At 40.4% G+C, this 26,789-nt stretch overlaps 1 protein-coding gene, 1 non-coding gene and 1 pseudogene across 4 annotated transcripts; 1 reads left to right on the top strand and 2 right to left on the bottom strand.

Annotated features, from left to right (window-relative positions):
* Window positions 1-232: 232 nt before the first annotated feature.
* On the top strand, window positions 233-26,250 carry ZC3HC1 (zinc finger C3HC-type containing 1). Of its 3 annotated transcripts, none has more exons than XM_069461542.1 (10): window positions 303-467; window positions 2,659-2,770; window positions 7,097-7,247; window positions 8,129-8,212; window positions 19,546-19,673; window positions 20,910-21,064; window positions 22,012-22,126; window positions 22,467-22,679; window positions 23,186-23,392; window positions 25,812-26,250. In XM_069461542.1, the coding sequence occupies exons 1-10, from the start codon at window positions 322-324 to the stop codon at window positions 25,878-25,880; spliced, it is 1,380 nt and encodes a 459-aa protein (XP_069317643.1). In that variant the 5' UTR covers window positions 303-321; the 3' UTR covers window positions 25,881-26,250. The 3 variants fall into 3 exon arrangements, with proteins under 3 accessions (XP_069317644.1, XP_069317643.1, XP_069317642.1); XM_069461541.1 differs by having other exon boundaries at window positions 314-467; window positions 21,883-22,126; XM_069461543.1 differs by lacking the exon at window positions 22,467-22,679 and having other exon boundaries at window positions 233-467; window positions 21,883-22,126.
* Window positions 10,394-10,497, bottom strand: LOC138377746 (small nucleolar RNA U13). Its single transcript, XR_011231896.1, has one exon. It is a non-coding gene; the product is annotated as a small nucleolar RNA U13 (small nucleolar RNA).
* On the bottom strand, window positions 13,009-16,830 carry LOC138377481 (peptidyl-prolyl cis-trans isomerase-like 4; annotated as a pseudogene).
* Window positions 26,251-26,789: the final 539 nt, after the last annotated feature.

The raw sequence follows: 26,789 nt of genomic DNA, 5'->3' as shown, positions 1-26,789 counted from the left end.
GGAAAAAGATGTAACTTAGGAAGGCCCTATGAGTTCATTACATGAAGACTAAATAGAGCCCATCGTCCCTGCTGAATTTGAAGAGACATCGCTCTGAAAATCTCTTATCAATCTAAATATGCTAATTCATAAAGGAAAAGATTAATCTACGTTGTCCTAAATACTACAGCTCTCCTTAAACTCTGGCTGTAACGTTCTATGACCAGGAAGGGGCGGGTCCCGCGGTTTGGCTGCTTCAGGAGGCGGTGGATTTTAACCGCCCAGAACGGAAGTTCCTGAGCCTTCAAACCCTCGGGGGAAGCAACTCGCCAACGGACCGAAATGGCGGCGCCCAGTGAGGGAGAAGCGTTTGCCGCGGGGGTTGAAAGGAATTGGGGTGCTGTCGTTCGCTCCCCAGAAGGGACACCCCAGAAAATCCGGCAGCTGATAGATGAGGGGATTGCTCCGGAAGAGGGAGGCGTGGACGCGTGAGTTCACGAGTCAGCCCTGGGTCCGGTGCTGGAAGACTGGAGAGGGCTTGGGGAACACAGGCCTGGAGCGGGGATTGGGGGTCCCATCTGTCAGCGACTCAGGTGGTGGGGATGGCTTCTTGGGATCTGAAAGAGACTGGGGTTACTAAGCTTGGTCGGCTTCGATCTTTCCCTTGGATGTACTGGATTCCGCACAATGGGAGGAATTTTGCCATAGGGCATATATTTTTGGAAGGAAAAAGAGTGGACCACTAACTGAGCGCACCTGACTTCTCTTCGTTGGGGTTCTTAATCTTTTTTGTCCTGTGGACCTCTTCGGCAGTCTGACGAAGCTTGTGAACCCCCTTTCAGAGTAGTGTTAAATGCTTAGAGTAAATTACGTAGGATTATAAAGGGAACCAATTACGTTGGAATGTAGTTATCAAGATAGTTAAAGAAAAAGTTATGCAGTAACATGCTTTTTTATTAAAGAGTTTATATTAATAATATCTAGTGGTATGTCTGTTACCAACCATCATTTTGAAGTAGTGATGAACATAAATGTTATTTCAAAACGTGCAACAACCATAATGTGAGAAAATTATTTCCATTGATGACAAAGTTACAGGTATTACTAATACTACTATAGTTTTTTACCTTCATTCATAATCAAAGGAAATGCTAAATCTCAGGGTCTAGTGAAAAGTGAAATAAATGCCCTTTTATTCCCATCCAAGTTTATGGATCCTCTAAATTTTTTCCCAAGACATACTCCCCCAGGGCTCTTTGTGAATCTCTGAGAAAGATTCTTAGAATAAATTTATTTCTTTAGAGTTATAATTGTTGGTATAATCCAATTTTTATTAAAATAACTTTTGTCGCTGGGCGTGGTGGCTGACGCCTGTAATCCTAGTACTCTGGGAGGCCCAGGCTGGTGGATCGTTTGAGCTCAGGAGTTCGAGACCAGCCTGAGCAAGAGCAAGACCCCATCTCTACTAAAAAATAGAAACAAATTATCTGGACAATTAAAAATATATAGAAAAAATTAGCTGGGCCTGGTGGTGCGTGCTTGTAGTCCCAGCTACTTGGGAGGCTGAGGCAGGAGGATCACTTGAGCCCAGGAGTTTGAGGTTGCTGTGAGCTAGGCTGACGCCATGGAACTCTAGCCTGGGCAGCAGAGTGAGACTCTGTCTCAAAAAACAACAACAAAAAAAACTTTTGTCCTTCAGCAATTTCAACTCCTCACCCCCACTCCTAGGCACTGTTGAAATGCCTTTCACTGAAAATGAGAGAATTGCTTTGCTGATTTTTTTCTCTCTGAATTTTTTTCATGAAATCTCTGAAATATGCTTACTTTGATGTGAATTTTCTCAGTAGTTTCTCAGTAGTAGTATCAAGGGTCCATCCAGGTAGAAATATTAAAATTGGGCCAGGCGCGGTGGCTCACGCCTGTAATCCTAGCACTCTGGGAGGCCGAGGTGGGCGGATCGTTTGAGCTCAGGAGTTCGAGACCAGCCTGAGCAAGAGCGAGACCCCATCTCTACTAAAAATAGAAAGAAATTATATGGACAGCTAAAAACATATATAGAAAAAATTAGCTGGGCATGGTGGCGCATGCCTGTAGTCCCAGCTACTTGGGAGGCTGAGACAGGAGGATTGCTTGAGCTCAGGAGTTTGAGGTTGCTGTGAGCTAGGCTGATGCCACGGCACTCACTCTAGCCTGGGCAACAGAGTGAGACTCTGTCTCAAAAAAAAAAAAAAAAAAAAAGAAATATTAAAATTGTTTTTTCTGCTACTAAAAGAGTTAATTTTATGAAGAGGTTCAAATTATATAAAGCATACCTGAAGTCTTATTTTGTGCTTACTAAAATTATGCAAAATACTATCAGAGAACAGTGGGTGAACTAGTAGAATATTTTGCCAGTATTAGGAGAGCATTGTAGAGGTAGTAATTGATTGAAATTCAGGTATGGCCAAACTGTAAAGAGTTTTGAATGCCAAACTGAAGAATCTGGGTTTTATTTAGTAAGTATTATGAAACCATTGAAAATATTAAGCAGAGGAATGACATGACTAAAATGATTTTTAGGAAGCTTAAAATCCAGTGTTGGTGTGATTGATAATATGATGTGTAGAGAAACTAGATACAAAACATTTAAGCAGGGTGGTACCATAAAAGGATTACCAACAGTTTTGTTGTTTATATTAGGAAAAATACATCTGCCACATCTCAGTCAGTTAATGGATCGCCCCAAGCAGAACAACCTCCATTGGAATCTACAAGCAAAGAAGCCTTCTTCAGCAGAGTGGAAACATTCTCTATATCCTTTTTCAGTTCATGTGCATTGCACTTTCTACATATTCCTGTGATTGTTATTCTTCCACAATATTACACCTTACCCTGGGTAGCACACCTTACTCTGATGTTTTAAATTTAAGAATCAATCTTGGCCGGGTGCGGTGGTTCACACCTGTAATCCTAGCACTCTGGGAGGCCGAGGCGGGTGGATCATTTGAACTCAGGAGTTAAGACTAGCCTGAGCAAGAGCGAGACCCTGTCTCTACTAAAAATAGAAGGAAATTAGCTGGACAACTAAAAATAAATATATAGAAAAAATTAGCCGGGCATGGTGGCGCATGCTTATAGTCCCAGCTACTCGGGAGGCTGAGGCAGTAGGATCGCTCGAGCCCAGGAGTTTGAGGTTGCTGTGAGCTAGGCTGACGCCATGGCACCCTAGTCCGGGCAACAGAGAGAGACTCTGTCTCAAAAAAAAAGAAAAAAGAATCAATCTTGTTAAAAAATTTACAGGAAAATCAGCATCATAATATGTTATCCTCAAAGAGACATTTGAGATTAACCTTTTCTTTTTTTTTTTTTTTTTTTTTGAGACAGAGTCTCACTCTGTTGCCCGGACTAGGGTGCCATGGCGTCAGCCTAGCTCACAGCAACCTCAAACTCCTGGGCTCTAGCGATCCTTCTGCCTCAGCCTCCCGAGTAGCTGGGACTACAGGCATGCGCCACCATGCCCGGCTAATTTTTTCTATATATATTTTTAGCTGTCCATATAATTTCTTTCTATTTTTAGTAGAGACAGGGTCTTGCTCTTGCTCAGGCTGGTCTCGAACTCTTGAGCTCAAACGATCCACCAGCCTGGGCCTCCCAGAGTACTAGGATTACAGGCCTGAGCCACCGTGGGCCTAACCTTTTCTTTTTACGAAAGAAAAAACTAAGAGCCTGAGAGAAGAAATAATAACTAATATTAGTATATAGTGTGTTTTCATATATTATCACATTTAATCTTTACCTATGAAAATAGGTATTATTACTATTATGTTTGTTTTACAGAAGAGGGAATGGTTTTGAGTAAGTTATATGACTTGCTCAAGATCAACATACTAGCAAATGGCAGATCTAGAATTATAGCCTGATGTTTTTGAGACTATACTACTATACTGTCTCTTTCTAGATTTTCCTTTGTGTATTAGTTATCTATTGTTACATAACAAATTGCCCTAAAATTTAGTGGCTTAAAACAGCAAACATTTAATATCTCACAATTTCTGTGGCTCAGGAATCCAGGCATAGCTTAGCTGAGTCCTCTGGCTCAGGGTCTCTCACAGGCTGCAATCAAGGTTGGCCAGGGGCACTGTCATCTCAAGAGTCAACTAGGAAAGGATCTACTTCCAAGCTCAGCCATGTGATTGGTGGCAGGATTCATTTCCTTGTGGCTATTGAGGGCTTCAGTTGGCCAGGGACCTCCCTTGATTCCTTGCTCTGTGGGCCTCTCTATAGAGACAGTTCACAACTTGGCAGCTGGCTTCCGTCAGAGCCAGCAGGTGAGAGAGCAAGATGGAAGCCAGACTCATTTTGTAACCCAATCTCAGAAGTGACATCCCATCACTTCTGTCATATTTTATTCATTAGAAGCAAGTCACTAGGCCAGCCCATACTTAAGAGGAGGAGATTATACAAAGGCATGAATACCAGAAAGCAGGGATCATTGGAGCCACCTTAAGAGCTGTCTATATCACTTTGCTTTTACAGGAGTCTTTAGTAGTTCCAGCTGTTTTTTTTTTTTTTTTCCAAGTTTGCATTTCTTTTTTTTCCCCTGTAGTCCAGACAGATATCTACAGTATGCATTTCTCTTTTACAACACAAATTATTAACAAGGTTCTGACCTAGGAATCAAAGGTCTCAGAATTTAAGACCATGAAACAAGCTAAATCACACACATTTTTTGATCAAGAGACTAATGCTGGAGTATTACCCAAACAAAAAAATAAGCACGTGCCAATGATCACATTGCATATTTTAGAGAAGACGTATTAAGCATTCATAAGTTTATTTATAAACATACCTAATACAATATATGAGTTCAAGAGTTTTATCTATTTTTTAAAGAGATTGCACTTTTTTTTTTTTTTTAAATTGAGACAGTCTCATTCTGTTGCCCAGGCTAGAGTGCAATGGCATCATAATAGCTCACTGCAACCTCAGATTCCTGGGCTCAAGTGATCCTCCTCCCTCAGCCTCCCGAGTAGGTGGGACTACAGGTGCATGCCACAATGCCCAGCTGATTTAAATTTTTTGTAGAGATCGGGTCTTGCTATGTTGCTCAGGCTGGTCTTGAAATCCCTGCCTCCAGTCCTCCTGCATTGGCTTCCCAAAGTGCTCATGCATTGCAGGCATGAGCCACATGCCCAGCCTATCTCTATATTTTTAAAAACTATGAATTCCTGCTGGCATCTGTAATTCCAGTTCTACATCACAGGATTCATTCTAGTTTTCTCCCTTTCCATTTATCCCTCCCTGATTCAGCATTGTGAAGCCTAATTTCTTTTATCCTTAATATATTTCCTTCTTTGATCAGTCTCCCATTTCTGCTATCCTACCATCTCCTTCCTTGCATGAATCCCTCTTCACCCCATTCAGGCCCTAGCACAGCACACTGGGGCACCCCACGTGGATGCCCTTTATATGCCACTTGGGTTCTGACACCTGTACTGAGCTGCCTCTCCCTATCCCCCTGGCTCAGACATCTTCCTTGTTCACCACCTGATAACTTTAAGACTAAATTGCTCAGGAAGGGGAAGATATTTTAACCATCTTTCTACTGTTGTTCCTTGCATTAAATCCTGATATTGATACAGTATTTAGATCCATTTTCTTTTGTTCTTATTGGCTACAAATTGATCACCATTTTGGATATGATAATTTATTTAAGTTAGTTAAGTGATTCTGTTACTTTTGTTCTAGATAATCCCTGTTCCTTTAACATTTATATCTAAATTTTCTCTTGTACCCTTCATTCTTTTTTTTTTTTTTTTTTTTTGAGACAGAGTCTTACTCTGTTGCCCTGAGTAGAGTGCCGTGGCGTCAGCCTAGCTCACAGCAACCTCAAACTCCTGGGCTCAAGCGATCCTCCTGCCTCAGCCTCCTAGGTACCTGGGACTACAGGCACGCACCACCATGCCTGCCTAATTTCTTTCTATTTTTAGTAGAGACAAGGTCTCATTCTTGCTCAGGCTGGTCTTGAATTCCTAAGCTCAAGCGATCCTCCCACCTCGGCCTCCCAGAGTGCTAGGATTACAGGCATGAGCCACTGTGCAGGCCTGTCTTTATTCTTTGGAAAGTAAAAATAGGTGTAGTACAGTAGGAGAGCATATTCAGAATCTAGGATAATGAGGTTAAAAAAAAAAATAGGAGAGGTCGGGTGTGGTGGCTCACGCCTGTAATCCTAGCACTCTGGGAAGCCGAGGTGGGAGGATTGCTTGAGCCCAGGAGTTTGAGGTTGTACTGAACTATGATGACTATACTTTAACTGGGGCAACAGAGCAAAATTGTCTCAAAAAAAAAAAAAAAAATAGGAGAGCACAGATTAGTGGCAGAAAATATTTCTGCCTGTTTTGACTTTGACCATCCCTGATTGCTTAGGCATATCCTAGTGCTTTCATTAGTGTCTCTAAGTTCCTAGTATTTCAGATTAAGTGAAAGTGAATGGCTTCTATATTCTACCCCACAACCAATAATAAACATTTTAAACATATGAAACAGCTGGGTGTGGTGGCTCATGTCTGTAATACCAGCATTTTGGAGGCCCAGGCAGGAGGATTGCTTGAGGCCAGAAGTTCAAGACCAGCCTGTGTAACATAGTGAGACCTCATCTCTACAAAAAATAAATAAAATAATTTTTAAAATTAGCCAAGCATGGTGGTACACACCTGTAGTCCCAGTTACTTGGGAGGCTGAGGTAAGAGGATTGCTTGAGCCCAGGAGTTCAAGGTTACAGTGAACTATGATCACACCACTGCACTCCAGCCTGAGCAACAGAGCAAGACCCTGTCTCTTAAATATATATATATATATATATATATATATATATATGTTTACATATATATAAAATACATAGAGCATCTCTGAGAAAAAGTTAACAACTTTTTCCCCTCTGCTTATTACTCAAATGATCTTCATCATTCTGTGAAGTATGTGCCTGTGCTTTAAAAATAGTCTTGACCACTTTTTTTTACTGCTTTTACCCTTAATTTTGCCTATTTATTCCTATATACATTAAGAATGAGTTAAAGTTTTAATTTCTGTCTTATTCATTTTAATATACTTGCAGTGTTGTTTTTCTTAACATGAATACTCTTTGAAATGGGCAGGTAAGCCCCCCGAGCTGTCTCCACTTGTCTGTGCAAAATATGGCTGGGTTACAGTTGAATGTGATATGCTCAAGTGCTCCAGCTGCCAAGCTTTTCTCTGTGCCACTTTACAACCAGCTTTTGACTTTGACAGATGTAAGTATAAGGTACAAATTACATTTTTCTCCAAAGATATACTATCCTAGTTTTTCTGAAAAAAACAACCACTTCTGTTTAGTCAAAGTATGAATACGGCTACATATAACAAGGTGAATTTGTGATTGCCTTCATACTAATTAGCTTCAATCATTATGTTTTTTTTTAATTAAGCTAGCTACTTTAGAGGAGACTTGACTTTGTGTATTCTAGGTACCTAACAGCAGCATATTTACTTTATTGTTCCAAAATTTATATTTTTGGCCGGGTGTGGTGGCTCACCCCTGTAATCCTAGCACTCTGGGAGGCCAAGGCAGGTGGATCGCTCGAGGTCACGAGTTCGAAACCAGCCTGAGCAAGAGCGAGACCCCGTCTCTACTAAAAATAGGAAGAAATTATCTGGCCAACTAAAATATATATAGAAAAAATTAGCCGGGCATGGTGGCGCATGCCTGTAGTCCCAGCTACTTGGGAGGCTGAGGCAGTAGATTCTCTTAAGCCCAGGAATTTGAGGTTACTGTGAGCTAGGCTGACGCCACGGCACTCACTCTAGCCCAGGCAACAAAGCAAGACTCTGTCTCAAAAAAAACAAAAAAATTTATATTTTTAGGCAAAGCGATACAAAGGGCTTTTATGAAGGCTCACGCTTCAGATGCCCTGCCTTATAAGATACATGATATCTCCTTTGTTGATCGTAGAATCTCAATTTAGAACATGTGGAAAATATTAAGATGATGTAGTTGCTAATATTTTCTTGTATTTTTAAATTCTCTTAGTTATTTTTATTTCTAGTTAAATCTTTACTTTCAAAGGCTGTTGGCCATTGGATTTTTAATCTATATAGTGTTTTTTTAAGGCATTGCCACTTATGTGAATTTCAGATAAGGAACGATGTGCCGAGCTGAAGAAAGCCTTGTGTACTGCCCATGAGAAGTTCTGTTTTTGGCCAGACAGCCCCTCTCCAGGTACTTACTTCTCAGAATTTCCATTTACCATTTCTCCTGGGTCATTGCATTTCTAATATTGTCTATTTCTTTATGAAAACCTAGTCTTTGGAATTTCTTTTTCTTCCTTTCTATTTGGGCTTTTCAACTTACATTCACTTATGTTATTATAATACTTAACTTTATTAAGTGCATTTGACATACCAGAGGCCTAACTATGTATACATTATCCCATTTAATCTTCCCAGGGCCCCTGGAAGGTAGGTATTATCAACCCAGTTTTTTTAGGCTAGGACACTAAGAATCAGAGATGTTAAAACCAACCAGCAAGAACCCATGACTATAATTTTATCTAATTGCAAATCCTCTTCTTTTCCTACCACACCAAGCAGCCCCAAGTTCTAGAACCTAGGCTTCCTTTAGAGGGTGCACTAATGGTGGCAGTTAAAAGGGTTCAGTTGCTAAATAAGACTCACAAGACCCCAAATAAGAGTAATTACAAATCTACAGTTTATTATAGTAAAACAATACACTATAACAACAGCACTTTCGAGGCCAGCCTGAGCAACGTAGCCCTGTCTCTAAAAAATAAAAAACAGCACTGAGTAAAGGTATCATCACAGCCAAAGGGTGCCTCAGCTAGTGATCTCGAGAGGCCAGGTTCAAGCTCACATTTTCTCCCTACATAAGGGCCAAAGGAGGACACATTCTCCCTTGAATCAGGAACTACTGATATGTGCACAGAACACTTTGGAATAAGAGAGCCCAAAATGTAGTCTCAGCTGGGATTTTTTATATTTTGTTGATCACGTAAGCATGTTTCTGCTAAGTAAACAGCTTCAATAGCAGAGCCCTCTAGTGGAGAATTGCAGCCAAGACCAGGTACAAAATTCTTCAGACCCTTGTTTAAAAAAGCAACACTATTCATCTATATATTTCATGCCTTGACCAGGGATCAATGCCATTTAGGTATATTTTTTATTTCAGTAGGACAGCTCAGGCTAATTCCAGGGTCACTGATAGCTAGGAATATTCCATGACTGACCAGTAAGAGGAAAAAATAGATTGACAGTGATCAGAGATTGCTATCTACCTCTGATAAATGAAGGGGTGGCAGAAAAGGGGTTAATTAAGAAATAAATTGGTTAAAGTGAAGATGATTATGTAACAGGAACTTGCTGCTGTTGACTAAGCTATTTTACTGTATAGTGCAACAGAACTTAGTCTTTTGAGGATTTGAATCCATTCCTGTCCAGTGCACTTAGTCTGAGTTTTCAGGGTCTGCCCAGGGCTCTGTTGGTGGTTCCCAACTCTTGGTACTATGTGCTTTGCTTTCTTCTTCTTCTTTTTTTTTTTTTTTCTCTTTTTGGAGATAGGGTCTTGCTCTGTCAACCAGGCTGGAGAGCAGTGGTACAGTCATAGCTCACTGCAGCCTCAAATTCCTGGGCTCAAGTGATTTTCCTAGCTCAGCCTCCCAAGTACCTGGGACTACAGGCACATGCCTCCATGCCTAGCTAATTTTTTTTTTTTTTTTTTTTTGGAGACTGTTGCTTAGGCTGATCTTGAACTCCTGGCCTCAAGTGATCCTCCCAAAGTGCTGGATTGCAGGCATGAACTACCATGCCTGGCTGCACTTTGCTTTCTTGATCCCATTCATAACTTCAGCTACAACCTTGGAGACTTCTAATTCCCATCCAGGCCTCCCTTTTGAGCTTGACTCATATTTAATATTATAGGTACGTCAAACCACATATTGTACTGAACTCTTCATCTTATACCTAAAGTTTTCTCCATCTTGGTAAATGATACTGACCTCCCTCCCCATTTGTCCTAGCCAGAAACCTGGAAGTCACTTTAGATGCCCTTCCCTCTTGTCTTCTACCTTGTCCTATTCCTATCCATTCTACATCCTAAATAGATCTCAGATATGACCTTTCAATTATGCCACCTCTTGGTTTGGTTCTTTAACATTCAAGGGACTTTTGTGTGGAGAAAGGAACACTTACAAGTATTTACACTTTAATGCTTAAATTTATTAAGCATACCTAATAAGTATAATTTTGAAGGTTATTTTTTCTAACATTTACCAATAATTAAAAACTAAGTTAAATTTCTGTAAACATTTTAAATTATAATTATTAATTTATTAGAACTGATTATTTTGAACATGTCACCTTATTTGTTTTCTTTTTTCTTTTCTCATGTCAGATGAGTAATGTGCTGACATTGTAACAAGGTTTGAGGGAGGCACAGCTCACACATGAGTGTGAAAACCCAGTCATCACATTTACGAACTGCCGAAGGATCTGAAACACTTTAAATGGTAGACAAAATATACAAATAACATTAATTATAAAATATATATTTAAACTTATGTTAAAACATTTTCATGATGAGTTTAATTTCTTCTCTGTTTGCTCTTTCACTTTTATAGGGTTTTACTTTACTAGTACTTTCTTAGTGTTGTAGTAATCAGACCAAACCTTAAATTGGAAGAATATAATCAGAAAGGTCTTAGAACGTGATTTCTTCTCCCAAGTTTTGCAAAACCTGAGCCATCAAAACATTTTACCTTTTTATTGTTAAGCTTACTTGATTTTTAAAGTCCACATCTTTTCCTTTGATTTCAATTTTTTATAACCCGACTTTTCCAGTAAAATGGTGTATCTTTGTAAATTGATGGCATATGTTTTGACATATTGGTTACTTGAAACAACTTTAAATAATTTGCTAAATCATTAAGGAATATTTTGTTGCCTCTGAATATAGAAAGCATTCCCCTTGTTTTAACTTTTAAAATAATTTCTAAAATTTTGAAATGTTTCAAGTACAGAAAAAAATTATAGATGATAATAAGCCAAAATCTCTGTATCTACCACCTGACCCTACTTAATCCCAACATTTTTCTTTCCTTGCTTCAAACCAACCCACCTTGCTTTTTTTCTGTTAATCAAGAAGAATTACAGATACAGCTATAATCGCATTCCTTGCCTCCCTATCCTGAGAGGTAACTACTATATGAATTGGGTGTTTATCATGTATTTACCTGCTTTGGGGGCATAGTGTTCAGCATTTTTAAAATTAATCCATGTTGTCACATGTAGCATGTTTGAGGTTTTCTAATGAGTAGATTCATCTAAAATTTTAATCTCCCAGGAAATGAGGGATAGAGTTTGCCCAGTTAGCTCTCCCTTTGGGAAAGCTTGTTTATTCTCATCTTGAACCCACTGTCAAACCCTCTTTCTACATGATTATTGTGCATGACTATAACTCGAACACCCTTTTTACCTACTTGTGTGTCGTCACAGATGCTGATCAAGCCTTCTTATTCTTGGTACCTCATATTCTGGGTATACTTTCCTACTTATTCAGGTTATATTTAGCATATTTGTACTTCCCTTATCTACTTACACAGATTTTGAGCTTTTTGGACATTTAGGTTAATGTTTTTCATCAAATTTGGGGAGTTTTCAGCCAGTATTTCTGCAAATATTCTTTCTTTCCCTTTCTCTCTCTCTCCTCTCCTTGCGTAATTCCCATTATGCAAATGTTGGTGTGCATGATGGTGTCTCACAGATCTCTGAAGCTCTGTGTTTCTTCTTTTTACTTTCTGTTTCTCAGACTGGATAATCTCAATTGACGAATCTCAAAGTTTGCTGATACTTTCTTCTGCCAGCTCAAATCTACTGTTGAACCTTTCTAGTGAATTTTTTTTATGGGTACACATATATTTACATTTATTATTCTTTATACCTTATAAATACATATTTATATATTTTTGTAGTATGAAATACTTCATTAAAAAAAGAGTGAAGGCCGGGCACAGTGGCTCACGCCTATAATCCTAGCACTCTGGGAGGCCAAGGCGGGTGGATCGTTTGAGCTCAGGAGTTCGAGACCAGCCTGAGCAAGAGTGAGACCCCCGTCTCTACTAAAAATAGAAAAAAATTAGCTGGACAACTAAAAATATATAGAGAAAAAATTAGCCGGGCATGGTGGCGCATGCCTGTAGTCCCAGCTACTCGGGAGGCTGAGGCAAAAGGATTGCTTGAGCCCAGGAATTTGAGGTTGCTGTGAGCTAGGCTGACGCCACAGCACTCTAGCCTGGACAACAGAGTGAGACTCTGTCTCAAAAAAAAAAAAAAAAAAATGAAAATGTGATTTTAAAAATGAAGAGACTACCATTTATGTATAACAATAAAATTAGTGTTAAAGATGTATACAAACAAAATGTTCAATTCTTTATCTTTCGGTGCCCTATATAATCACTATTAGTCTAAAAGGGCCATGATCCTAGCATGAAAAAAATAACAAACAAAAAATTTACTGTTTTGACACAAAATCTGAACATCTGTTTTTCTGGTACTCTAAGTCAGACAAGGGTGAGTATGTTAGCCACTCATTTTTCCTCCTTATCTTTCATCTGTACTTAGATTTTTCTTTCTCTTTGGATTTCTTTGGACTTCCGCTTCAGTCTCTTTTTACTCCTTTCTCTTTTATGAGAATCTGCTGGGTATTTGGATTTGTGACTTTACTATAATGGCCATCCCATTCTCGAGATCAGCTACGACTTCAGTTCTGAGGCCGGTCTCCTTTTCACTCTTTTGTTTCTCCCAACAGCTTTCTTCTTCTTCATAGTGACCAAACCCCACTTCCCTGTAGATACCCTGATTAGTATTTTTGATTGGCATGTAGTCCTTATCTTCTTTTTCTTCAGAGCAGTGACGAGTTTTCTTTTTGTGTTTTTTACTTGTGTGTGAGTGACTTGATTTTGAGTCTTCTGCCTGCTTATTTAGCATTACATCATACTTTGCATCCTATTTGGGCTTTACTTTATCTTTCAGAACCAAATTAGGTGGTTTATCCTGTTCCTTTTCATACTCCTTGAAATCACTCTTAGTGTATTTTCCACCTCTTCCTTTCCATTTAACTTTTGCAACAGACTGTCTAAAATTCACATGTATTCTTTTGTCATCTGTAAGTACACTGTCCATTTTGAAGAATGCTTTCTCACAGTCTTCTTCCTTTTCAAATTCAATAAGAGCATAACAGAGGGACTCTTCTGTCTTCCTATCTCAGATAACTTCACGACTTCTTATTGGCCCAAATCTTGAGACTGTTATTTCCAGATCCTCATCTGCAGTCACTGGATTCAATTTACAAACAAACAACATATTTTATGGAGGTTTAATATCTGCATCAGGTATGTCTCCCACCATCTCTAAAAGAGTAGCTTGAGTTTTAGCTTCTTTTTCTGCCTTTATTTCTCTTACTTCTTCAGCTGATCTTCCTTTGAAATCATTAATTTCTTCATATGCTCCTATTCAGTCACTGTCTAATTGTTCCCTGGTGGGTTCTGGTGATTGATCAGGAATTAATAAACCAGGGGGGTCATCTCATGGATCATCTAAGATCACTGTATGATTTATCCTGATATCTTGGTATGGTACAAAGTCCTTGTCAACAAAAGTCTCATTAATTTTCTTTAATTATGTCCATGCCTTCTGTCACCTCACTGAATACTGTACGAGCACTATCAAGATAATCTAGATTTTTCTCCTATAGAAATAAGAAACTGAGATCCATGCCGATCACTGCCATTGTTCACCATGGACACCATGCCTTTCTTCTTGGGCTTAATTCTTGGCTCTTTTTCCGCCTCAGAAAAGCTGGCTTGATCACCATAAGTTGACCAAAAATAGACTTTCTTCCGTGGCCAGTCCCCATAGGATTACCAATTTGTATGATAAAATCTCTCTGTAGGGCCGGGCACGGTGGCTCACGCCTGTAATCCTAGCACTCTGGGAGGCCGAGGCGGGTGGATCGCTTGAGGTCAGGAGTTCGAGACCAGCCTGAGCAAGAGCGAGACCCTGTCTCTACTAAAAATAGAAAGAAATTATCTGGCCAACCAAAAATATATATAGAAAAAATTAGCCGGGCATGGTGGCGCATGCCTGTAGTCCCAGCTACTCGGGAGGCTGAGGCAGTAGGATTGCTTACGCCCAGGAGTTTGAGGTTGGTGTGAGCTAGGCTGACGACACAGCACTCACTCTAGCCCGGGCAACAGAGTGAGACTCTGTCTCAAAAAAAAAAAAAAATCCAAAGTGGTCTCTAGAAGAACTGCCATGGCATCCTGAATTTTTTTTTTTTTTAAGACACAGTGTCTCGCTCTGTCACCCAGGCTAGAGTGTAGTAGCCCATCATAGGTCATTGTAACCTCAACTTCCTGGCTCAAGTGATCCTCCCACCTCAGCCATCCAAGCAGCTAGAACTATGGGCATATGCTGCCATGCCGGGCTAATTTTTTAATTTTTGTACAGATGGTATCTTGCTCTGTTTCCCAGGTTGGTCTTGAACTCCTATCAAGCCATCCTCCCACCTCAGCCTGCTAAAGTGCTGGGATTACAGGCATGAGCCACCACGCCCAGCCATTCTAGTGAATTTTTTATTTCAGTTGTTAAATTTTCGAAGTCCGTAATTTCTGTTTTGTTTTTTTTTTTGAGACAGAGTCTCACTCTGTTGTCCAGGCTAGAGTGCCGGGGCGTCAGCCTAGCTCATAGCAACCTCAAACTTCTGGGCTCAAGCAATCCTCGTGCCTCAGCCTCCCAAGTAACTGGGACTATAGGCGTGTGCCACCATGCTTTTTAGTTGTCCATATAATTTCTTTCTATTTTTAGTAGAGACGGGGTCTCGCTCTTGCTCAGGCTGGTCTTGAACTCCTGAGCTCAAACGATCCACCCGCCTCGGCCTCCCAGAGTACTAGGATTACAGGCGTGAGCCACTGCGCCCCACCTGAAGTCCATAATTTCTATTTGGTTGTTTTTTATAATTTCTCTCTCTTTACTGACATTCTGTATTTGGTGAGACATGCCAATCATATTTTCCTTTAGTTCTATAGACATGGTTAAAGTATCTGTCTAGTAAGTCCAGTGTCTGGGCTTCCTCAGTGACAATTTCTTTTGGCTGCTTTTTTCCGATATGTGGGTCATACTTTCCTGTTTCTTTCTCTGTCTCATAATTTTTTGTTGAAAGCTGGACATTTAAAATAATATAACATGTCAATTCTGGAAATTAGACACACACTCCCAGCCAGTGTTTGCTTTTATTGTTGTTGTTACTATTTGTTTGTTTAGTGATTTTCCTGAACTAATGCTATAAACTATATTTTTTGTCACATGTGATCAACTTTGTTTGGTTAGCTTAGCAATCAGATGGTGATTGGACAGATTTCCTTAAATACCTGGAACCAGTAAGTCCCCAGTCTTTGGCAAGGAGCCCTGTGTGTATGTCGGGCACACCTTCAATAGTTAAGCAGGCAGTTTGCAACTCTCTGTTAGCCTTCACTTCCTGCTTATAGACAGCCTCAAAGTTAGCCAGAGATGAGAGCTTAGGGCCTCCTCAGGTCTTCCTTGGGCATGTGTATAGCACATGCATATGTCCTTCTAGGTTCCGAGGAATGTGTCAGAGCTTTTCAAGCCCTCCTATGGACATCTCATTTCCCAGCTTTTCATTTTAAGGTTTTTGGTCAGCTTGCTTGCCCCAGCTGATACTGTTGCCTCAAGCAATTGTGATGTTAAACAGTTGCTGCTGATTATTTTTGAAAACCCCTTTGAGGAAAAGGCTGTTCACATTGGGCCAATGCAATTTTCCAGGCAACTGCCACACAGATCAAATAATGCCAGCTCTCTGGAATGGGACTTTGGAGGAGTACCAGCTCCCTTCTGTGCTCTCCAGTGGCTACTGAGCTGCTAGGTTTTGCCATGATTGTGGGGCTGTTGGTTTTTAAGGTGACATGGAGCTGAGCTAGGGAAAGGAGGGTGGAAACAGGACAAGTTAAAACACCATAAAGTTCTTTGTATTTATGATGAGTCACCCATTTTTCTTGAATAAACACTTCCCAGATTATTATGAGGCTTGAGTTAATTTCCAGAGTTCTCAGAAAGTTGATTTTGACAACTTTTGCTAGTGTTCTTGTTCCTCTTATAAAGGAAAGGATTTTTATAGGTCCTTCCTCTACCATTCCCACTGATGACATGTTACACAGATTGAAACAAGAAACATGTACTTGGCCAGGCGTGGTGGCTCATGCCTGTTATCCTAACACTCTGGGAGGCTGAGGCCTGCAGATCACTTGAGGTCAGGAGTTCGAGACTAACCTGAGCAAGTCAAGACCCATCTCTACTAAAAATAGAAAAAATTAGCTGGGCGTGGTGGTGCACTCCTATAGCTACTGGGGAGACTGAGGCAGGAGGATCCCTTGAGACCAGGAGTTTGAAGATGTAGTGAGCTATGATGACACCACTGCACTCTAGCTGAGGCGATAGAGCAAGACTCTGTCTCAAAAACAAAAAAAAAAAAGAAAAAATGTGTATTTGGTAGAAGAAACAGTACTTACAAATATTTCAATGCTCTTCTACTTACTAAAATTAATTTTAATTTTAAAAATTACTATTTTGTACTCTTTGCATATCATTAAGAGCTCATGGCCTTTCAAAAACATTTAGTTTAATTATTCTCTTATTTGAGTTTCAGGTATTCACAACTGGGATAATGGATCTCCTTTAAACTGACTATTCTGTACTTTCAGCATTGTCTTTAGCATTCAGGAAAGCGTTCTTGCTTTCTAGCAACAACAGCATATTCTACATCCAACTTGATTTGTTGTCCTTGCCCCTAGACATTGGAATCAGCAACTCTCCGAAGAGCCTGATTCGTTTAATAATATTAATGTAATATTAGAGACCAAGTTCTCTTCGCTAAAGATGCTGATAAGTGTGGGCAGAAGTGCTGCTTTTACTGCATTGGGGCCCCTTCTAATAACAAAACTGGAAAAGAGATTTCTTTCTTTTAAAAAAACAGCTTTATTGAGGCATAATTGACATAAAAGAAACTGCACATATTTAGGTCTACAGTTTCATAAGTTTTGACATATGTGCATGAAACCAGCATTGCTAGATTTCTATTTTGAGTTTATATTCATTTTCCCAATTTAAAGATGCGTATCATTGTACCCTTTTTTTTATAATATGAGGTTTTATTGAACATTAAGAGTTTTACAACATTGATGTTCCTCCTCTCCATCCTTTTGCCACGAGTGTGCTACAGGGATTATTACTTTAAATCTCTTTAATGTCTTCTAAATTTATTTCTTTGCCTCCAGACTTACCTCTTACAGTCTCTGCACTATTGCCTGTTCTCCATTACATCCCCTCCTCCTTAAAAAAATCTTTCAGTAGTTGCTCATCACAGATGTTAATAAAATCATGGTCTGGCCACTGTCTACACTTTAGCCTTCTGTCCTATGACTCTCCTCACAGGCACACTTTATCCAGCCCTGTGAAACTATTTAGAATTCTCTAGGTGTACCATCCTTTGGCCCTTAGATTTTACACTCTGTTGTTGGTCTTTCAAATTCAGCTTAGACCTGACGCCTCTGAGAAACCTTTCCTGAAAACCCCTATTCCCTAACCAATTCTAGCTTAATGTCAAAAAGCTTTTGGCAAGAAAAAAAGAAGAAAGAAAGAAAGAAAGAAAGGGAGGAGGAATAGAGAAGGAAGACAGGAAGAAGAAAAAGTAACAAAATGGCTTGAACAGTAAGAAAATGTACATATCTCATAACAAACAATGCCAAGGCAGGATCACTCCAGGGTTGGTTAATTTATTGGCTCAGTGATATCACTAAAGACCCAGTTCTTTCAACAAGCATGTCTTTTTGTTCTAAAACTAGTTTCTCCAAGGTTGCATGATGGCAGCAGTTTGAAGAGTCATGTGCAGCCGCCATTCAGCAAAAGAATGGAAGCCTCCTTCCTGTAATCACAGAATCCCCCAGGAGACTTCCTCTTCACTGGCTGTGACTGGTGTGACTGGGTCAAATGCCCCTTCCTACATGGGTCACTGCTAAGAGGAATACTGTTGCTGTGATTGGTGGAGACAAATCAGGAATTACCCCTGTGGGAAAGTCAGATATCCAGATGTCAAGCAAGGCAGGAGCAGGGCATAGTTTCAGGGTGAATAGCCAGAAGTATCCACTGTATCCCTCTTGTAAACTCCCGTTATAAACTCTATTTACTTCTGTGATGATACTTTTTTGGTTTTTTTTTTTTTTTTTTTTTTTTTTTGAGACAGAGCCTCTTTTGCCCAGACTAGAGTACCATGGCGTCAGTCTAACTCACAGCAACCTCAAACTCCTGGGCTCAAGCAATCCTACTGCCTCAGCCTCCCGAGTAGCTGGGACTACAGGCATGTGCCACCACACCCAGCTAATTTTTTCTATATATATTTTTAGTTGTCCAGCTAATTTGTTTCTATTTTTAATAGAAACAGGGTCTCACTCTTGCTCAGGCTGGTCTTGAACTCCTGACCTCGAGTGATCCTCCTGCCTTGGCCTCCCAAAGTGCTAGGATTACAGGTGTGAGCCACCCCGCCCGGCCTACTTTTTCTTAGGGTAGCAATTTCAAACATACATAAAAATACAGAGAATAGTATATGATGAAACCCCATCTATCATCATCCAATTTAAACAATTATCAACTTATAGCCAGTCTTGTTTCTTCTGTATTCCTAATACAGAATACAGCCCCTCTGCATTGTTCTGAAGCCCCAGATCTCATACCATTTCATCTGTAAATATTTCAGTATATAGAAGATACAAGACTCTGCTTTTTCTTTTTAATTAATTTTTTTAAAAATTCAAGATGGGGTCTTACTGTGTTGCTCCTGGGCTCAAGCAATCCTCTTGCCTAAGCTTCCCAAGTAGGTGGGGCCACAGACACTCGCTACCATGCCCATCTTCTGCTATTTAAACATGATCACAGGGCCGGGCGTGGTGGCTCACGCCTGTAATCCTAGCACTCTGGGAGGCTGAGGCGGGCGGATCGTTTGAGCTCAGGAGTTCAAGATCAGCCTGAGCAAGGGCGAGACCCTGTCTCTACTAAAAAATAGAAATAAATTAGCTGGACAACTAAAAACACATATAGAAAAAAATTAGCTGGGCATGATGGTACATGCCTATAGTCCCAGCTACTCGGGAGGCTGAGGTAGGAGGATCCCTTTAGCCCAGGAATTTCAGGTTGCTGTGAGCTAGGCTGACGCTACGGCACTCCAGCCTGGGCAACAGAGCAAGACTCTGTCTCAAAAAAAATAAAAATAAATAAATAAATAAAATAAAAAATAAAAATAAATAAATAAACATGATCACAGTAGTATCATTACAGTACCATCAAAACAAAAACCAGTAATTTCTTAATATCATCAAATATATCTCATCAATTTTATACTTCCCCAATTGTTCTATACATGTTTTTTACTTTTTACAATTTGTATTAATATAATTGTTCAGTTTATTTTTTCCACAGATCGATTTGGGATGTTGCCATTGGATGAGCATGCTATTGTTGTTAGTGAATTCCTAGATCGATTTCAAAGCCTTTGTCACTTGGACCTCCAGCTTCCTTCCCTGAGGCCAGAGGACTTGAAAACCATGGTGAGTTTTACCTGGCTAGGCTGCAGTGGCCTCCAGTTGTCACCTGCATTTATACACAAAGCATTTCTTTCAATGACAAGAGGATACAGTTGTTTTGAAGAAAACTATCTGTCTGTCTCAGCTGACCTTTTCAATCTCCACCAGAAAGGTGACTTTTGAGCATTCCATTTAAATGTTTAGGTATGGTTCTTTAAATGGCATAAATTCATTTTCTTAAGCATATAAGTAGAGAGTTTATTTGGGCCACTTTTTAGGACTGGAACCCAGGAGCATAGATTCAAGTTGCCCTGAGTGTATGTTACCCATAAACTTAATTTTATCTTGATTTATTACTTAAACTGTGTAACAGAATATACTACAGTGTGACGATATATGGTTTATTGCATACCATTTTCCAAAGAAAATGCTAGAGGACAAGTGATAAACTCCCTTCTCTTTGTGAATAGCAATGTTGAAATTCTTTACCCCATCTGTACTTTGAAACCGAATATTTCAAGGCCAAGGTGGGAGGATTGCTTGCGACCAGGAGTTCAAGATTAGCCTGGGCAACATAATGAGATCCCCATCTCTACAAAAAATAAATAAAATTAGCCAGGTGTGGTGACACATGCCTGTAGTGCCTAGCCATTCAGGAGGCTCAGGCAGGAGAATCACTGGAGCTCAGGAGTTTGAAGTTGCAGTGAGCTATGATCGTAGCACTGCACTCCAGTATAGGTGACAGAGCAACCCTGTCTCTAAAAAACAAACAAAAAAAATTTAAAATGTTAAAAAGACAAAAATAAAAACAAGTAAATGTCACCCTGTCCCTAGCCAAGGCAATTTTTTTCACCCTGTCATAGTTCTTTATTTTTCTTAGAACAAACATAAAGACTGGCAAGCTCTGTTGTTCAGGCCAAGACATAAGCAGTAATCTGTTTTCATTATTTGGCTTTGAAGTTTACAGGTTTCAGAGAAAATCTGCAACTGGTAAATTAAAAACAATTTAGCGCTAAGAAAAGATTTGGCAGTTCCAGGAAAACTGCCACCTTCCTCAATCAGCAGATCTAGGATAATTCAGAAAGCTTCTCTGTGATAACTTAGCCCTGTCCGAGAAGTGTCTTCTATATAAAGAGAACTGTCTTCACGTTTGTCATTTCTTTCCTGATTTTGGCTTGTACCATCTAGCTACGTTATCATGTACAATTTTTCTTTTTATGGTTGTTGAAACTTGAGGTGTTTTACTTGGTTCCCTTGTAGTGCTTGACAGAAGACAAGATCAGTCTTCTCCTACACCTGCTTGAAGATGAACTTGATCACCAAACTGATGAGAGAAAAACTACAAGCAAATTAGGCTCAGACATCCAAGTCCACGTCACTGCCTGTATTCTCTCCATGTGTGGCTGGGCTTATAGGTTAGTCAGTAGATTTTACCTGGGGAACATGAATGGTGACTACAATATTACACCCATATATCAGTCACTAATAGTATTTGGAAGTCACATGGTGTTTCCTGGGAGAAAAACAGAAACAGAAACCTAGGTGGTGGGAATGGTGGGTGTTGGGGGTGGATAATAAGAATTAGTAACAAGGCCAGAATTAGAACTCAGGAATCCTCGGTTTTCACAACTGCACTTTGTTTCTGATACTGTCACTTCCCAGCTGGAAATCTGTGTTCCTATAAACAGTAAAGCTTTTCTCTAAAAATAGAAAATAGGCTCCTTTCTATTTTTAGAAAGGAAGAAAAAATCAGCTTAATTGATAAAAACTACCAGAGGAAGCACCAGCTGGAGTCCTGTAGGCCCCCATATTTGTGTTTCCATCCAGCTGCTCAATTTGGCGTAGACGCCCTCTGAGATAGAAGACTCTTAGAAACAATCTTAATTTATTTTCAATATGCTTTCTTTGGTAGATTAAGGAATATTTTTAAAACGTTGTTAAAAGGAAAAAATTTTAAGAGGGACAGGAGAAATATATAAAACATACCTTGAAAATAATCTTGCCTTAGAGAGCACACCGAGACCCCTAACTCTTTCTATAGGAAATATGTAAAAGATGACAAAGCTGGGGTACTGAAATCAGAGGCCAGGGGCTCTGAGAGAACATGGTTCCCAGTCCACTGGACTGTTCCAGAAATTTGATATGAGATAAAGCGTACTCACAAATCATTACACTTAGTCACTTGGAAATGTTACCCTTTGAGAAAATTCTTTTCTTCTTCATTCCTACCTAGTTCTTCTTTGGAACCCATGCAGCTCTCCCTGATAACATGTTCACAATGCATGAGGAAGGTGGGACTCTGGGGCTTCCAGCAGATTGAATCGTCCATGACTGACCTGGATGCCTGCTTTGGCCTGACCAGCTCCCCCATCCCAGGCCTTGAGGGGCGGCCAGAGCGCTTCCCTCTAGTGCCTGAATCTCCTCGGAGGATGATGACCCGGAGCCAAGATGCAACTTTTACCCCAGGTGCAGAACAGGTATGGACTTAGGCGATTTGGGATGGACTTTTCCATGGCATTCTGGACAGGTGGTGTTGGTGAAAAGTTGGATATTAACTTAGATGGTGGGTAGGCTTCACTTCCCACCACATTGATCAGAATACCACATAGTATTTCTGTTCACCAGTGAAGAAGCTAAACTCATAAAAATGCAGCATAGAAATCTAATATTCTTCAAAAAGTTTTCTTATAGGCAGTTCAGAAACTAAATTCTTATAATTTAAAGTACAAAATGTTAGCTTTCACATGCTTTAGAAATACTTCTGACCATAATCACTAATATCATTTGTGTACTTCTGTTATCTTCCCTTTCCTTCAGGCCGAAAAGAGCCCAGGTCCCATTGTCTCCCGTACTCGGAGCTGGGACTCTTCCAGTCCTGTTGAGCGTCCTGAGCCAGAGGCTGCTAGCCCCACTACCAGAACCCGCCCAGTGACCCGAAGCATGGGAACAGGAGACACCACTGGCCTGGAAGTACCATCCAGCCCTGTGCGGAGAGCCAAACGAGCTCGCCTCTGCTCTTCTAGCAGCTCGGTGAGTCCATCTTTGCACGTAGAAGTCGCTGAGCACGAACAGCGTGCTGTGCCCTCGCTGTGCGGCAGGAGAAGCAGGCACAAGCACTTTCTTGGTCCTGGGGCTAAAAGTAGACCATCTGAGTAATTTTAAAGATGGGACAGTTGGGTGACCAGGTGACCAAAGGGAAACAATATAAGGGTTTTGTCATTTGTTCCTTTGGGGGTGGATTCTGGAAAGTTAATAAACATTTCAGGTAAATGGGACAGTGGTGAGGTAGGGGGACAAACCTAATAGGGTGCAGTTCGTTTACCACAAAAGGAGTGAAAGAATGAAGAAAATGAGAGGAACACATGTAGGCAGAGTTTAAATGAGAACATAAAATCTAGAAGTGTGGGCACTTGTGATATTCTGGGCTTGATAACTAATAGCAGTACCTCCCGGGGCAGGGGCTGAGTAAAAATACCTCCCGGAATTTACATTGCCTATTCCTTTCATGAACGCTGTTTCTTTTCTTCCTTCCTCAGGACACATCTTCCCGAAGCTTCTTTGATCCCACCTCTCAGCATAGAGACTGGTGCCCGTGGGTGAATATCACGCTTGGCATGGAAACCAGGGAGAATGGTGGAGCTGAACCACATGCCGGCTCCCCAGCAGAGCCGGGCTGGAAGGCAGTGCTGACCATCCTGTTGGCCCACAAACAGTCTAACCAGCCAGCTGAAACGGACTCCATGGTGAGACACTTACTGTTTATGGGATGAGGAGCAGAGGCTGGTCCTATAATTAGCACCCTGCCTGCTCTCAGCTTTCATAAGTCAAGTTGGACTTATTCTGCTTTCATCCTAGAGAACAGGCATGGAACTGGTTAAGTCTTTCTGCAGTTTAGCATATGGCATAACATCAAATTCTGATAAATTCTTTGTTCTCCCAACTAAAGTGACTCAAAGTAGAAAGGGAATACATAAACAGAAAGAGATGAACAGGCAACTGCTCCAGCCTCATGTTGCGGAACAGCTGCTTTTTCCGTCAGTTGCTGTCACTTGCATTTGGAGCCTGGCAAGTTAACTTAGCTCTTTGGAGCACTGTGCTCTGACACCTCATATTAGACATGCTGCCTTGTTCCAGAGCCAAGGCTTGTGCACTGGACCTCTGCTAGCCCATCGTGGCCATGACTGCTGTGGGTTGCAAATGGGGATGACAACTGAGAAAACAAGTTAAATTTTTGCTCTGTGTAAAGGATGAAAAGTGACGGAGTAGGCATTAAGGAATCGTGAACACAGGGTTCTCTTTCCTTGCTGGCTCACTCCCAGATTTACCTGGTAGCCTGGTATAAATATAACAACTTCTGACCTCTATACCTTCCAAGGACAAAGCAGGTATTTACAGACAGCATTCCCAGATTCATGGTTTTGTAGGGCCACAGGATTCCACTAGAGGGAACCATAGTGATGCTAAAAATTCAAAAATGTACATTAGTGCCCTTAGTTAATATGAAGATGAAGGATTTCTAGGTTTTTGTAGAAAAAAGCTGTGCATTTTTCTAATTTAAAAACTTTTGAAAATATATAAAGCTATTTGAAGACAAATGTTTGACCCACCTCTTAAGTTGGAGAGATTAAATCTATCTTTGCACATAAATTCTCTGCACCTAGATCTTCAGGAAAAGAGTGTGTTGGCAGTTTTTTAAGGCTCCTCTCAGTCACTGTCATGCTAAAAGGAAAGTCCACAGGGTTTGTTTTGTTTTGTTTTTTATAATGGAAAAAGTTGGCCTTGTAATTGGCTCTGCATTCTAGAACTTTTAAGATCCTTTTTGGTAATTGTCTTTTAGCCTTCTCACAGCTGCTGTGACTGGGAGATATAAAGCTTAAAGAGTCTGTGGTAAAAGATCCTGATGTTAAAGAAGAGTTTATACTATTTTTCAACTGTTTCTTTCAACTTTGGCACTATATTAACCAAATTCTCTAGCTTTAGTAGGAGCTCAAGCTTTTCCCTCCTGAAACTTTACTTTATTGAAATAGTCATCCACAAAGAGGACAGGAAAAAAAAAAAAAAAATGAAAATGTTCTCTTACCTGAGCAACTGCAAGTGTTTTTATGGATCATTTTGCTAGATATTTGCACTGTCACTGAGGCCTTTCTGCATGGAGTATTTGCTTTTTATTGTGACTCCAAAAAGCAGAGAGAACCAGGTGTTCTGATTCACTGATGAGAACTTTTACCTTCTAATGAATTGCTTTGTCTCCCTTTGACACCATTTCTCAGAATCTCAAAGCGCTCCATAGGCATGATCAAGTGGCAATGAGATTCTCCCTATTATTAGCTCTGCTGGCAAAAGCATAAAGCTGAGAAGGCCAAAGTCATGATTTAAACTCCTAGGGGTCATTCAACTTTGTTTGATTCCTTGTCCTTGGATTATACTGTTAACCCCAGCTAGGTATCACATAAATGTGATTACTTATTCACAGGTAATAATGAACTAGGCCCATTTCAGCATCATGGATGAAAAACTAATGTAAAATGTTTATTGCACTAATGGTGGGTTGGAAGTGTCATCCTAACATACAAAGATTAGGACAGATACACATACTTCGAGGGAAGATATGAGCCATGTTTTAGAGACTCAGAGTGTGTCAGCAGCAATTTGACAGTGGGAGACTGCCCTTTGTTTGTTTGTTTGTTTGTTTGTTTGTTTTAGTTGCCCCAGCTAGAGTGCAGTGGCATCATCGAAGCTCACTGCAATCTCAAACTCCTGGGCTCAAAAAATCCTCCTGCCTCAGCCTTCCGAGTAGCTGGGACTACAGGTGTGAGCCCCAGTGCCTGGCTAGTTTTTCTATTTTTTGTAGAGACAGAGTCTCACTCTTCCTCAGGCTGGTCTCAAACTCCTGAGCTCAAGGGATCCTCCCACCTCAGCCTCCCAAACTGGCTAGGATTACAGGTGTGAGCCACCGTGCCTGGCCAAAGACTGACTTTTTGATCTTTAATCTGACTTTAGGTATGCATTATGTATAGTACAAATATTAAATGATTTTTACTCAATCCTAGACATACCCAGATCATTATGGGAGAAATTTATACACCAAGCTATAAGGTTATTATCTATCCTTTGTCTCTATAAAAGAATTTAATCTCTAATAATAAGCTCTTATACTTACAGAGTCTCTCTGAGAAATCAAGGAAAGTATTCCGAATATTTCGGCAGTGGGAATCTTTATGCTCATCCTGAAAACATTCCAGCCCCTTCCTGGAGAGAACGTGAATGAGAGTGACTTTTTGAAAAATAATCCCTTTTTGGTCAGCTGATGCAAAATTTTTCTCCATCCTGGTTTAATCATAAGGAGCCCCTCCCATTGCAAAAGCAGTGAGTATCAGTCCTCAGCATCTGACTGAGGGGAGCCCTGTTTCCATGCACGGAAGTGGACAGTGTAAGGGACAGCTAGCCTCGCTCTATTGAAGGCTGCGGGGTTGTGAGACTAGATGGAGGACCAAGGACCTGAATACCCATTTCAGCACCTTCAGTGCGGGGCAATGTTCTGAGGACTCTTCTATCCCAGGAATATGACAGTATGTGTTAATAAAATATTTGCTAAGATTCTTAGTGTTGGAGAACTGTTTTCCCCCTTGCCTTAGGGGCTGAAGAAAACTTGAGTGGAACATTCAACGTTTGATTTTCAGATTGGCTGCAAAGCCTGAAATTTATCTGTGATTTCAGTCAAAGATATAATCTTTCTTAAACCAGAAGCAAGAAGATTTTCATTATGTCCCCAGGAGATGTCTTGGTGTGTTATAGTGAATGGTAAGCTGGTAATTTTCTCCTCGCTTTCATAATAACAGAGTAAAATAATATAATGGGGAGGAAAGCACTTCAGAAGAGACCCCTCTGCATGTGCCATCTAATACATGGCTCCCCACTGGGGCTCCCCCAACTCTTTCACTGCTTGTGGGGACCATCAGTCTCTGGTGCAGAAGAGTGAAGCTGAACCTGACTCATCTAATAGGACTGCCCACTGATAAAGTGACCATGACCTGTTAACAGAAAGTGACTGTTCTCTGGTATTTTAGTAACTGTTGTTGGTTTGTTTTATAACTCTCTTTTATACTGAAATATTTTAAAGAAAATAACACACATCTTAAT

Source organism: Eulemur rufifrons, chromosome 29 (assembly GCF_041146395.1).
Source record: "Eulemur rufifrons isolate Redbay chromosome 29, OSU_ERuf_1, whole genome shotgun sequence".
NCBI classification, from domain to species: domain Eukaryota; kingdom Metazoa; phylum Chordata; class Mammalia; order Primates; family Lemuridae; genus Eulemur; species Eulemur rufifrons.
This window is presented reverse-complemented; position numbering and strand designations above follow the sequence as displayed.

What these genes read in the sequence shown, in the direction of transcription:
- ZC3HC1 (XM_069461541.1), top strand. Translation starts at nt 322, where the DNA reads ATGGCGGCGCCCAGTGAGGGAGAAGCGTTTGCCGCGGGGGTTGAAAGG. An exon ending in TTACCCCAGGTGCAGAACAG is followed by an intron (nt 22,127 to 22,466) that starts GTATGGACTTAG and finishes CCTTTCCTTCAG; the next exon opens with GCCGAAAAGAGCCCAGGTCC. An exon ending in CAGCTGAAACGGACTCCATG is followed by an intron (nt 23,393 to 25,811) that starts GTGAGACACTTA and finishes TTATACTTACAG; the next exon opens with AGTCTCTCTGAGAAATCAAG.